The sequence below is a fragment of the Octodon degus genome, unplaced genomic scaffold (genome assembly GCF_000260255.1).
Source record: "Octodon degus isolate 3935 unplaced genomic scaffold, OctDeg1.0 scaffold00046, whole genome shotgun sequence".
NCBI lineage: Eukaryota > Metazoa > Chordata > Mammalia > Rodentia > Octodontidae > Octodon > Octodon degus.
In genome coordinates this window covers 14,509,167-14,521,343 of record NW_004524622.1, presented here as the reverse complement: position 1 = coordinate 14,521,343, position 12,177 = coordinate 14,509,167, and the positions used below count along the sequence as shown (strand labels likewise).

Here is a 12,177-nt window from a genome sequence, read left to right as displayed (position 1 = left end):
GCTTTTTTTTTTCCTTTTTGGCAGTACCAGGGATCAAACTTGGGACCTTGCACTTGCCAGGAGATGCTTATGCCGCTGAGCTATATTCTCAGCCCCTGAAATGTTTAGAATTCTAAAAGGTTGGGGGGATAGCTCAGTGGAATAAGTGCTTGCTTGGCAAGTGCAAGGTCCTGAGTCCAACCCCTGGTACCATGAAAAATTAAATAAATAAAATTCTAAAGATATAAAAAGATTAGAATTCTGGGCCAGCGAGATAGCTCAGCGGACTAAAGAGCCTGCTTAGGCAAGCTTAGGCAAGTGCAGAGACTGCGGGTCAATCCCTGGTACCACATGTCATGACAGCCCCACCCCCTGGGCAGGCTGAGCAGGCCACAGAGTCTGGCATAGTGGTGCACACCGATAATCCCAGCCCTGGGGAGGCTGAAAGCAGGAGGATCACCACAAGTCCGGGTTGCGCAGTGAGATGCTATAACAACCAAATACATTAAAATAATAATAAAAAAATAAAAAGATCAGAATTTTAACAGAAGTGCAAACTATAGTGACAAAAAGGATAAATTCTGAAAAAGAACTGGTTAGAATGCTAAAGTTCAAATATCAAGAGAATGCAAAATGTAATGGTTGAGATGTTAAATATTACCAAGAAAAGAACTGCTTTTCATAACCTAATTTTACATTGGGGTGATTTTTCAAGCTGTACACATATCAACAAGAAATTTTAAATACTGCCAATTAAGCTATAACATTAAAAAGTTAAAACTATAAAATGCTATTCTACTCTTAAGGATGTCAAAATATAAAAAACTGAAACAGCACATTGAGAAATGATGAAATATAAAAGAGAACTAGACGCAAAAAGTGTAAAATTACTTAAAATTAAATAGAAAAAAACTTTAATTGGAGAATTACAACATTCAAAGAAAGCTGAGAAAAATTTCCAGGATTACGAATTAGAAAACCATAAATTTTCAGATTAGAAACTATTAAGAGGGGGCCGGGGAGATGGCTCAGTGGAATAAGTGCTTCCCCAGCAAGCGCAAGGGCCTGAGTTCAATCCCTGGTTCCGCCAAAAAAAAAAAAAAAAGAATTTTAAATAACCACTAAGAAGAATATATGTGGTGTGTTGATTATTGAAACTGTCCTACCGATTTGATTTGAAACTGTCTCATTGCTATCTGTTTATCAATAAAATTTTGAAAAAAAAAAAAAAGAAACTATTAAGAGACAGCAGGACAAACACAAATCTAGACTTGGAAAAATCATAAACAGCCAAACAACATAAAAATCTAATAGGAACCATGGAGAAAAAATATACTGATTGCTTAAAAGTACTAGTCAGTAAGTAGATTAAAAAAAAAAAAATGGAAAGCAACAGAATCACAACTTCACAATGCTGAAGAAAATAATTCTGTATCATTTAAGTGACAAGATGCAAGAAAGAATTTACTCATTACAACTTCCGCTGAAAGAACTTTAAAAGACTTCAGTAAAAAAAGTCAAATTCAGAACAGTCAGGCTAATACAGTTATCTGAACAAGCAACACTAGTATAAAATGACAATAAGGATTTTAAGAAACTAAACTACTGGGATTATTACTATGTAAGAGTTCTAAGGTCTGGAGGAAGGCAGAAATGTTTAGTTTTAGAATTTTAAGACAAGTAGGTGTGCCGAATGTTTCACTAGAAGAAAACGAACACGTAACTTCTATATACACATCAGAGAAAAGGGACATTTATTTTTTTAAAAAGGGAAATTTAAAAATCCACCAACTGGGCTGGTGAGATGGCTCAGTGGTCTAAAGCACCTACTTGGAACAAGCTTGGCAAAGAACCGCGGTTCGATCCCCCAGCACCACATGCCAGCCAGCCCCGGCCCCTGGTGGGCTGAGCTGGCCACACACACACACACACACACACACACACACACACACAAATAAATGTTTAAAAAAAATCTTCTAAAAAAAAAAAAAAAAATCCACCAACTGATAAATAAAAAGCACAAAACTCCATTGTAGAAATAAACTTGAATGTATCTACTATCATAATACAGACAAATTTAAGTATACTTTTGAGTTACAGAAAAATTAGATTCTTAATCCAGCTATATGTTCTTTTCAATATACACACTAAAAGTCAAAAATAGTTGAAAGAGTAAATCAATAAGATACAAAGGCAAATAAATGACCAAATTTATACACTGCAAATGTATCTGTCTATAGCCTATCACACATAACGCACAAAGCAGTATGTAATTGAAAGGTACAGCAGTTAAGTATATCATATATATGAATATATGTATAACTTACTATACCAGAAACATAACAAAAACACCAACTGTCCATAAAATATAGCTTAGTAATATAAAAGTTGTGATAAAGGATGACTTATTCTATAAACCAGCTGTCCTAATGTTTCATAAGAATGAAATCAGATTCCTACCTCACATTATTTAAGTCTTTATTTTTTTTATTAATTTTATTGAGAAATAGCAATGAGACAGCTTCAAAACTGATTAGACAGTTTCAATAATTAATACATCGCATATTGTTGTCTTCGTAGTAGTTACTCGTAGTACAAAACGCAGACATAGCCTGTCCAAACACTATTAGTACAAATCTTTCTTCTCATTGAATTGGGAGAAAGTATATGTAAGTTTTTTTAAAAAAACTATTTATAGGCTAGTAATTTGTAAATAAGACATAAAAAGTATTAAATTACAGAAAAAAATATTGATAAAGGTAACTAAACTCTAATTTAAATCATTGTAAAAAGCATCATAAACAAAACTATAAGTCAACCTAGAAAATACATGTAATCATAATCAGCATAAAAATTATTAAGAAAAATACAAATAACTCAACAAAAAATGGTCAGCTTATAAGAAAAGAAATCCAAACAGCTAATCAATATACTAAGCCAAATTTACTAGGAGTACACAGGAAAATACAAACTAAAACAATGGTGAAGTAATTCAAGATTTTTAAACTGGTAAAAAGTAATAATATATAAAAAAATAAATCTTCAGAGTATGCTGGGCAGCAAACTACACACTAGAGAGTCTACAGACCACTGTTAACTCAAGGAAGGTGATAAAGGTTCAATTTCAACTTCTAGGAAGAAAATATACATGTAATGTATGCCCACACGTATGGTTTGTAAGAGAAAATAGAAAAACCTGTCTATCAAGTAAGAGAATGAACAGGTGACTGTTTATTCTATAACACAGAAATAATACATAACATTATGCTGCTGGCTACACCTTTTATTAGCAGGACCTAAACCTGGTTATCTAAGTATCACCTTTGAAATGGTTTTTCTGAAGTGCTTATTCGGAAAACATACCTATTTCATCTATAAAGATGATAGAAGGCTGTAATTTTATGGCAAGGGAGAACACAGCAGCAGCCAACTTCTGAGATTCTCCATACCATTTATCAGTCAGTGTTGAAGGCTGAAGGTTAATAAATCGACAGCCAGCTTCTTTGGCTGTAGCCTTGGCAATCAACGTTTTACCACAGCCTGGAGGCCCATAGAGAAGAACACCTAGAAATCAACGTTAATGTATTAGTACCTTTAAGAAAAGGAGATGTTTACATTAAAAATATTAATTCTGTGGGCTGGAGAGATAGCTCAGCGGTCTAGGCGCCTGCCTGACAAGTGCAATGACCTGATTCGATCTCAGGTACCACATGCTGTGCCAGCCCCGGATGACTTTGGTGGAGCAAACCTGTAATCCCAGTGCTGGGGAAGGTGAGGCAGGACGATCACTACAAGTCCAAGCTGCACAGCGAGACTCTGTACCTAATACATATAGGAATATATATATATATATATATTTTGCCCACACTAAAACATTCCCAATATTTAATTATTTACTGAATCTACTGATAGCAAAAAAGGTAGTAGCAAGAAATGTTCTAAACTATCACTAAAGACATTTAGTGCACCTTCTCTGCTCATGAAAAGGTCCAGTTCAGGAAATTACACACTATTATCCAAGTTCATACCACTCTGTCAATGACTGACAACATAAGTCATCTAATGCGTTGCACCTTCACATCTAAGAGAGCAACAGTGCCTTGACAACACCCTAAAGGTAGTAACTTCAAGACAGACAGTGGTAAACATCATTTTGCTACTGTTTTAACCAAAAGGACATCTATCTTTTTCCAAATGGATAATGATCTTTTCTTAAAAGGAATATAGACATTATCAGTTGCTCTTATTTTCATTTCCAAGTGAATTCATGTTATTAACCTGTAGTCACCATTGACAGGAATTTTCTGCTAAATACAACTTAAGGGAGTACATTCAACATGTAAAAGATATAAACAGATTGAAGTCTTAAATATTTTCAAAATCACTGCTTCACAGCAGAAATAAAGCAGATTGATTGATTGATTGATTGATTGGTTTACTTACTTACTTATCTATTTGAGATAGGGGCTCACAACACAGTTTGGACTAGCAGTGGGTGATCCTCCTGTCCCAGCCTCCCCAGCGCTGGGACTGATGACAGGCATGTACCATCTCACCCAGTTTCAGGATGCGTGGCACAACCGTGTGCATGTCAGACAGGCACTTAGACTGCCCAGCTATCTCCCCAGCCCAAGGCATATTTTCTAAAGTAATACAATACATAAATTGTAGGGTTGTTTATAAATAATCTACATTGTTCTAATGAAAACTGTAACCTATAGACTTTTTTCTTTTTGGAGTATTAGACTGAACTCACGACCTTCACCCTTAGCTACATCTCCAGCCCTTTTCTATTTTCAGACAGGGTATCATAAATTGTCAAATCGCCCAGACTAGGCTCAAATTTGTGATCTCTGTACCTGAGGCTTCCAGAATGCCAAGATTATGCGTGAGGCACTGCACTTAATTTGCAGATTTCTCAAAATACCTGCTTTATTAAAAGTTTAACTCTTCTCAGGTCATAGTTTTTTGTTTGTTTGTTTGTTTTGGTTTGGGGACTCAGACTCAGGACTTTGGGGCTTGGCAGGCAGGTGCTTGTGCTGCTGAGCTGTCTCCCCAGCCCTTCATATCACAGCTCATAAAAATGACAGTACTCTGAAGTTACTGAGGTATCTACACTATTCCTAATATAGTAAAAAGAAAATTCAAAATAAGAAAATATTTTGTATAACTATTCCAATATGAAATTATGTATATATATATATATATATATAGTTAGTACACGGTCTCACTACACAGATCAGACTCGTAGTGATCCTCCTCTTTTCAGGCTCCCAAGGGCTGGGATTACAGCGTGTGCCACCACACTCGGTCTCAGTGTGCCCCAGGGGTGGGGCCAGCACAGCAGGACAGGGATCAAACCCAATCTCTGCATCTGCCTAAGCAGGCACTTTAATCCGCTGAGCTATCTGACTGGCCCTAAAATTCTGTATTTTTAAAGTGACAAACTCAAGCTCATTTCTCAAATTATAATAAAATTACCCAATTCATTTTTCATATCAGGCCTTTCAAAATAATGTTCCAACTTGTATTCAAGTGTACACCGACTTTCCTCACAGTATGAATTCTTTGAGATTCAAGTAACAACAACAACTTCTCTAAAGCAGATTTGTGCTTTCTGTACCTGAGATCTTCTTGCCTCAGCCTCTCAGGGTGCTGAGATTAGAAACTTGACCACCATATCTGCCTCTAAAGCTCATTTTAAATGTCAAGCCATAAGCTTTGCTGGTACATGTTAGTATCTTCCAGTGGTTTTCTATCTTTAAGTCCGTTTAGGTGCTTAACATTTACTTAAATCTGTTAGAATCTGAACCTTCTAGTAACACTTTTTCTTTGGATGAGTATGTAAAACAAAAAATAATTTTATGTCATTTCATTTAAAGCTGGAAACACATGGTTGATTGCAGGTACAGGATTACATACTTCATCACTGTGAACTCATTTAATGTGGATGCATACTGCCACAAAATAAATATATATACATATTTATATAGTTGTATCAAATTTATTATTTTTCTCTTTGTAAATAATCATGCATGCACTACCTGAATTGCTTCTGACAAGCTTTAGGAATGATTGTAGAAACAAGAATAAAAGGATTACATTTAGAGCATAATCATAAATATCTCAGATCTTAAGTTCCAAGGTTTTCAAAGTATGACTAATTACAAACAAGGAAGTTTCCCACAAACAGCACTTAGCCAGAGTTGGTAGCACACATGCCTGTAATCACAGCACTCTGGGAGACTAAAGAAAGGATCAGAGGGGATTGGGGAGATGGCTCAGTGGAATAAGCGCTTCCCTGGCAAGCGCAAGGGCCTGAGTTCAATCCCCGGTTCCACCAAAAAAAAAAGAAAGGATTAGAAATCCAAGCCTAGCTTGGAGAATTCACCAACTTAGCAGAGACTCTGCCTCAAAATAAAAAATAAAAGGGGCTGGGAATGTAGCTCAGTGCAAAGGCTCATGAGTCCAAGCCCCAGAGCCACCCCCAGGAAGCAGCGTGTGATCATTTCCAGTTCATCTGCAGTTCAATATTTCCTATAAAAATTCACTGAAAGTTGGGTATGGTGGTGAACACCTCTAATTCCAGAACGAGGGATGGTAAGATGGGAGGATCAAGAGTTCAGTGCCCACCTGACCATCTCAAAACCGCTCATCCACAAAAAAAGAATCACTGCAATCTAAAAATAGGTTACTAGGAGAAAAAAAAAATTAAGAGTTATGAAACAATGAAAAGATAGCTTGGGGGAAGGATATACTGTGACACTGGATTTTTTAAAGATCTTTATTTCCTAAATTTTAACTTACTTGGAAGTAATAAAAAGGGCTTTTTTTTTCTTTTGGTACTAGGGATCAAACTCAGGACCTCATTGCCAGGCAGGCGCTTATGCCACTGAGCTATCTCCTTACTCTAAAAAGCAGTTTTAGAACTGGGCATGGTGGCACACACCTATAATCCCAGCACTCCAGAGGTGAGACAGCAGGATCCCTATGAGACCAGGCTGGGGACTACAAGTGAGTACAAGGCCAGTCTGAACTGCACAGAGACACTCTGTCTCAAAAATAAATAAATGAATAAATAAGTTCTGTTGTTATTTTTTTTTAAATGTATTTGATATAGGATCTCACTAGACAGCTCCAACTCAGAGGGATCCTCCTGATCCTCCTGTTTTCAGGCTCCCCAGCACTGGGATTACAGGTTTGCACCACCATGCCTGGTCTCCTGACCGGGGGCAGAGCCAGCGAGGCATGTGGTGCCTGGGATCAAAGCCTGGTCCCTGTGCTTGCCTAAGCAGGTACTTAGTCCCTCAACCGCCCTACAAAGGGGTTTTCAATAGTGATTATTTAGACATGTAACTTTAAAGAATTTAATTAAATTTCAAAAGCAGAACAATAAACAATTATTTTAAAACTGATATTTAAGGGCCAGCCAAATAGCTCAACAGATTAAAGCAGCTGGGATGTGCCAGCCCTGCCCCTGGGGCAAGCCGAGATAGCAATTCAGACTGGGCATGGTGGCATGCGCCAGTAATCCCAGCTCTTTGGGAAGCTAAACATAGGAGAATCCCTACTAGTCCAATCTATGTAGTAAGACCCTGTAGACCCTTACTAAAATACAAAAAAAAAAAAAGCTGATAGTTATCAAATAATTCACTTGATCTCTTCACTCTCTTGGGACCTGATTTCACAAAAATCAGTTATATAAAAATCAAACTTTCCACGTTCACAAGACTTTTATGTTTCAAGTAAATATGTATGTATTATGCATACCTTTGGGGGGCTGGAGAAGCCTAGAATTCTCAAACAAATGCTTCTTTTTGATAGGTAAGATGACTGTATCTTTCAGGTCTGTAATAACATCATCTAAACCTGCTATATCACTCCAAGTAACCTGGCAAAAGTTAAGATCAACATAAATTTTACAAGTAACATACACCCAAGCAAAAGCACATTCCCACTCTCAATGGCAAACCATTAACCTGATTACACATACATAATGAAAGGTTTAAATTATATGTTAACATGAATTAAAAACTTTTCACTGCAACAATAAAATTAATAAACTATGTAACACTGGAAAAAAAAAGAATTCAGTATTTAAATTCCTACTATTAGAAAAAAGTACTAGGAAAAAAAAAAGTACTAGAGGGGCCAGGGAGATGGCTCAGTAGAATAAGCACTTGCCTGGCAAGCGCAAGGGCTTGAGTTCAATCCCCAGTTCCGCCAAAAGAGAAAGAAAAAAAGAAAAGAAAAAAAGTACTAGAGCTAGAGGTAGACCTCAGTGGTGGAGCACTTGGCTGGTAAGTGAGACCCCGTGTTCCACCAGCACTGCTAGGAAGTGGGTGGGCAGGTAAGGAGTGGGGTGTCAGGTGCCCCAAAGTCTGCAGCAATCGAACAGTCTGACTTCACTCCATTATGAGGAAGAAACACCCTGCCACAAGACTGAGCCCCAGCTCAGACAGACGCAGTGGTGCTTTGGCTCAAGAACAGTGACACCTTGGCTCACAAACGCCATCTATGCTTCTGGGGGCAAACCAAACTGGATGGGAACTGAATCAAAGCCCCCCCCAAAAAAAAAAACAAAAAAGCTCCCCAGAAGGTCAACCTTGAACCTAACCACTGAATTTGATTCTTGTCCAATTCAGTTTGTGGCCAGAATCACGGAAAGAATAAGTCTGTGAGCCAAAACACCATTATAATTTAGCACTGATCAGTGGTGAAGCGCTCACCAGGAAAACGGTACCTAGTTCATACAGGGTGAGATCAAACACAATAGGAATTTGAGAAATAAAGTTTATACCCATCGAACTAGACATCTTTTATCCACCTAAAATAAAACTGTCAAAACTTATGGACCATCTTTTTAAGTAGTAAGGGGATATATATTTTCAAAAAAAGACAATGGCCAAGCATGCTATCACATACCTATAATCCCAGCTACTCTGGAGGCTAAAGCAAGTTCAGGGCCAACCTAAACAGTTTAACAAGACCCTATCTGGGTCCTAGCCTAGAAAGGGGAATAGGCAGCCAGAGAAAACCTGAATCAACCTTTAAAAAAGTGGAGATGAGGAGTCAAACTGAAAGGCATTATAAAAGACAAATTAACCTTCCTCTAATCTAGTAGTCCATAAAATGTACTACTTTAGAGCAGATTTACATTCTTTCACAATTCATGGCAGAAAACCAGTAGCCAAATCTAAAGAAAAATCCCAACATTTACTTTAGCTGCAACAAAATGCTGTGTTAGCACAGACTTATTCTGTTAGGGCCTAAGAAGGTACCACTGTAAATTCATAAATCAAACTGAAATGAAAGCTGAATTCCAGGGTGTATGTTTCTGTACCTACGATATACTGCATATGACAGGGTACGGTAGATTTTTATTTTTTAGATTTGAAGACAGGACCATTACACTTAATTCTACTTATTAATATACCAATGTAATGTTGCATTAGAAAAATATGTTTTAGTATATCTGTTGCCATAAAATAGTCACAGAATACTTCGGACTTACAAATTAATCTGATCCTCAGCCAGGCCGGATAGCACATGCTATCACTTAGGAGGCTGAAGCAGTAGAACCACAAGTTCAAGCACTGCCTGGGAACTTAAGAGAGACCCTGTCTCAAAACTATAAAAGGGCTGGTTCCCAGGATCAATATCCAGTACCTCCAAAATATCTAATTCTCAAAAAATCATTATATTGTCTTCAGATTATACTTGTGGGAACAAAAAACTTAAAGAAGTCACTTAGCAAGGCCAAAAGTGGAAAACTTGAGATCTAAGATCACGTGTTATCTACCATAACATAGCATGAAAATCTAAACTCCACAAATCAAATGCACACATGACATAAATAAGTTTTACATTTCACAAAGGCAGATATATAAAAGACTAAATTTCACCAAGCAATGTGTACAGAAGAGTTCATTCACACAGCCTATATCTTAGGCTTCCTTATAAGCTGGCTCTTGGTTAGTGTCTCAGTTACTTTTTACTCATTTCTGGGAGAAAATACCCAACACCCAAAGTTAAGGAAGGAAACGTTTGCTCAGATCAGTTTGTGGAGGTTTCAGTCTATACTCAGCTGGCTCCCAGGCAGAGTGGCACAGGGCAGAGGGCAGCAGTTCATGGCAGCAGAAAACAGTGAAGAGCAGAGAAGGGCAGCCTCTCTCCCCTCCTTATATTATAAACAAGCTACCCTGGGGTTGCAGGTGCAGAACTCACACAATGCCCATGCCCTCCTCCTGCACAGGAGGATGTTTACAAACTAAAATTCCTGGCTCTCTGCTGAGTCACTTAAACTTTTACACTTCTCGAGTTGACACAGTGTATCAACGAGTATAGCTAGGAGAGTTCCCACAACTCCCTGACAAAAACAGTTTACTGCCTACATTGTACCAACAAAAGTTTAAGGTCAATGTCTCTTTTCCTTTTGGGTGTCTAAACTTTTGATATACCTAAGAAAGAAGTTTACATGACCAGTCCTGAATGAAATCACTGAAGAGTGTTGAGTCAGCTTTCTTGGTTACTGACACACGACTTGCTGAGACAGTAATTAAGCATGTGCCGTGTGGCTACACACAGACACAATTCTAAGAAGAGGGGTCTGATTTTCTCCATACTTGACTCCATTCCCTTTCCAGGTTCTGCTTTGCATCAGCTCAGTGCAATAAATCACATCTGTGAGAACTACATGTTAGCTGAGTTCTATGATTCCTCCTAGAGTATCTCTGAAACTAGTCCTCCAGATCTTTGACATAAAATGGTAAACGCCCCCAAAACCCTAAGAGTAAATATACGTACATGCATGTTAAGAGGGTCTACTAGGTGAGCAGCAATACTCATCTCGTACTCTGAAAGCTTCACGTTTTTCACACCAATTTGCTTCATCAGTTTTTCTGCCTAGAAAAGAAACATTCTTTATTTTGATATTTATATACTGGTTCTGCAAAAATGAAATCTAATGAGCAATGGACAGTCATTAAAGAATTTTCTAAGGGCCCCAGGAGATAGCTCAGTAGAATAAGTGCCCGCCTGGCAAGCACAGGGTCCTGAGTTCAATCCCCAGTGTTGCAAAAAAAAAAAAAAAAAAAAAAAAAAAAAAGAATTTTCCAAGGATATTTTGGGCCTACTGGTCTTACCCTTCCATACTGTGAACCTATTAATAAAGTAAAAATTTGAAGCTCCAGCCTAGAGAAACCAGAGCAATTTAACCAGTTCCTGGGAAATGAGAGAAGACACGAGTCTATACCTCTCAATATGGCAGCAGCTCTGAGGAAACACCAAGGTTCATTTTGGTTTCTCTTTCAAGAAAGATTATCACAACAGGTACAGGTGAAACCTCAAAATGAAAATGCGAGAATGTCAAGAAATTACAATTGGAGGCTTAGACAGAGCATAGTGGCCAGGTTCGATTCCCAGCGTGCCGCGCCAGCCCTGCCCCCAGGGCACTGACTGCAAAGGAGACTGGGCATGGTGGCACCCACCTATAATCCCATAATCCCAGCGCTTGGGAGGCTGAAACAGGAGGATCACTATGAGTCCTATCTAATGTAATAAGACCCTGTACTAAATACATTAAAAAAAAAAGAAACTACAATTGGAGTTTCTTTCCCTAAATTAACAAATTATCTAAAAAAGATATTCAACTTCCTTCAATTATCCAGGTATCAACAGATATCTGTATATACTTGGTTTCGATTTTTTTGAGACGTCTTTTTCTGTTAAAATCATAAGCAACTGAAATTAATAAAATAACTTGTATATTCTTTTTTTATTTTTTCCCACAATTTTATTGAGAAACAAACAGCAATGAGAGTTTCAAATCAAATAACTTGTATATCCTTAAAGTACATATAACTAGCTTTGAGTCTGTGACTTCAAGTAATGCAAAGATAAAAATGACATTTTCTGAATGTGCAAAGACTATGCCAAAACACAGTAAGGAGATGAACTTGTTGGGTTCTCAGAGTGCTCCTATATACACAGGTACAGTATTTCCCTTATTGTGCAAAAAGAAACAGAAGCTTAACATAAGTAATCTGCCTCGGATGAAAAGTAAAGGGGCTGGGGAGATAGCTCAGTAGAATAAGCACTTGCCTGACAAGTGCAAGGGCCTGAGTTCAATCCCCCGTGCCAAAAAGAAAGAAAGAAAGAAAGAAAGAAAGAAAGAAAGAAAGAAAGAAAGAAAGAAAA

At 37.7% G+C, this 12,177-nt stretch overlaps 1 protein-coding gene across 5 annotated transcripts in view; it reads right to left on the bottom strand.

Annotated features, from left to right (window-relative positions):
- Atad1 (ATPase family, AAA domain containing 1) overlaps positions 1–12,177 on the bottom strand; it is an 81,375-nt gene that overhangs the window by 30,941 nt on the left and 38,257 nt on the right. For all 5 annotated transcript variants that reach the window (XM_023716161.1, XM_023716159.1, XM_004632079.2 and 2 more), the window contains 3 exons: positions 10,786–10,884; positions 7,750–7,870; positions 3,343–3,543 (listed from right to left, as the gene is read on the bottom strand). In XM_023716161.1, coding sequence (XP_023571929.1) covers positions 3,343–3,543; positions 7,750–7,870; positions 10,786–10,884 — 421 coding nt within the window. The remainder of the gene's footprint in view (positions 1–3,342; positions 3,544–7,749; positions 7,871–10,785; positions 10,885–12,177) is intronic.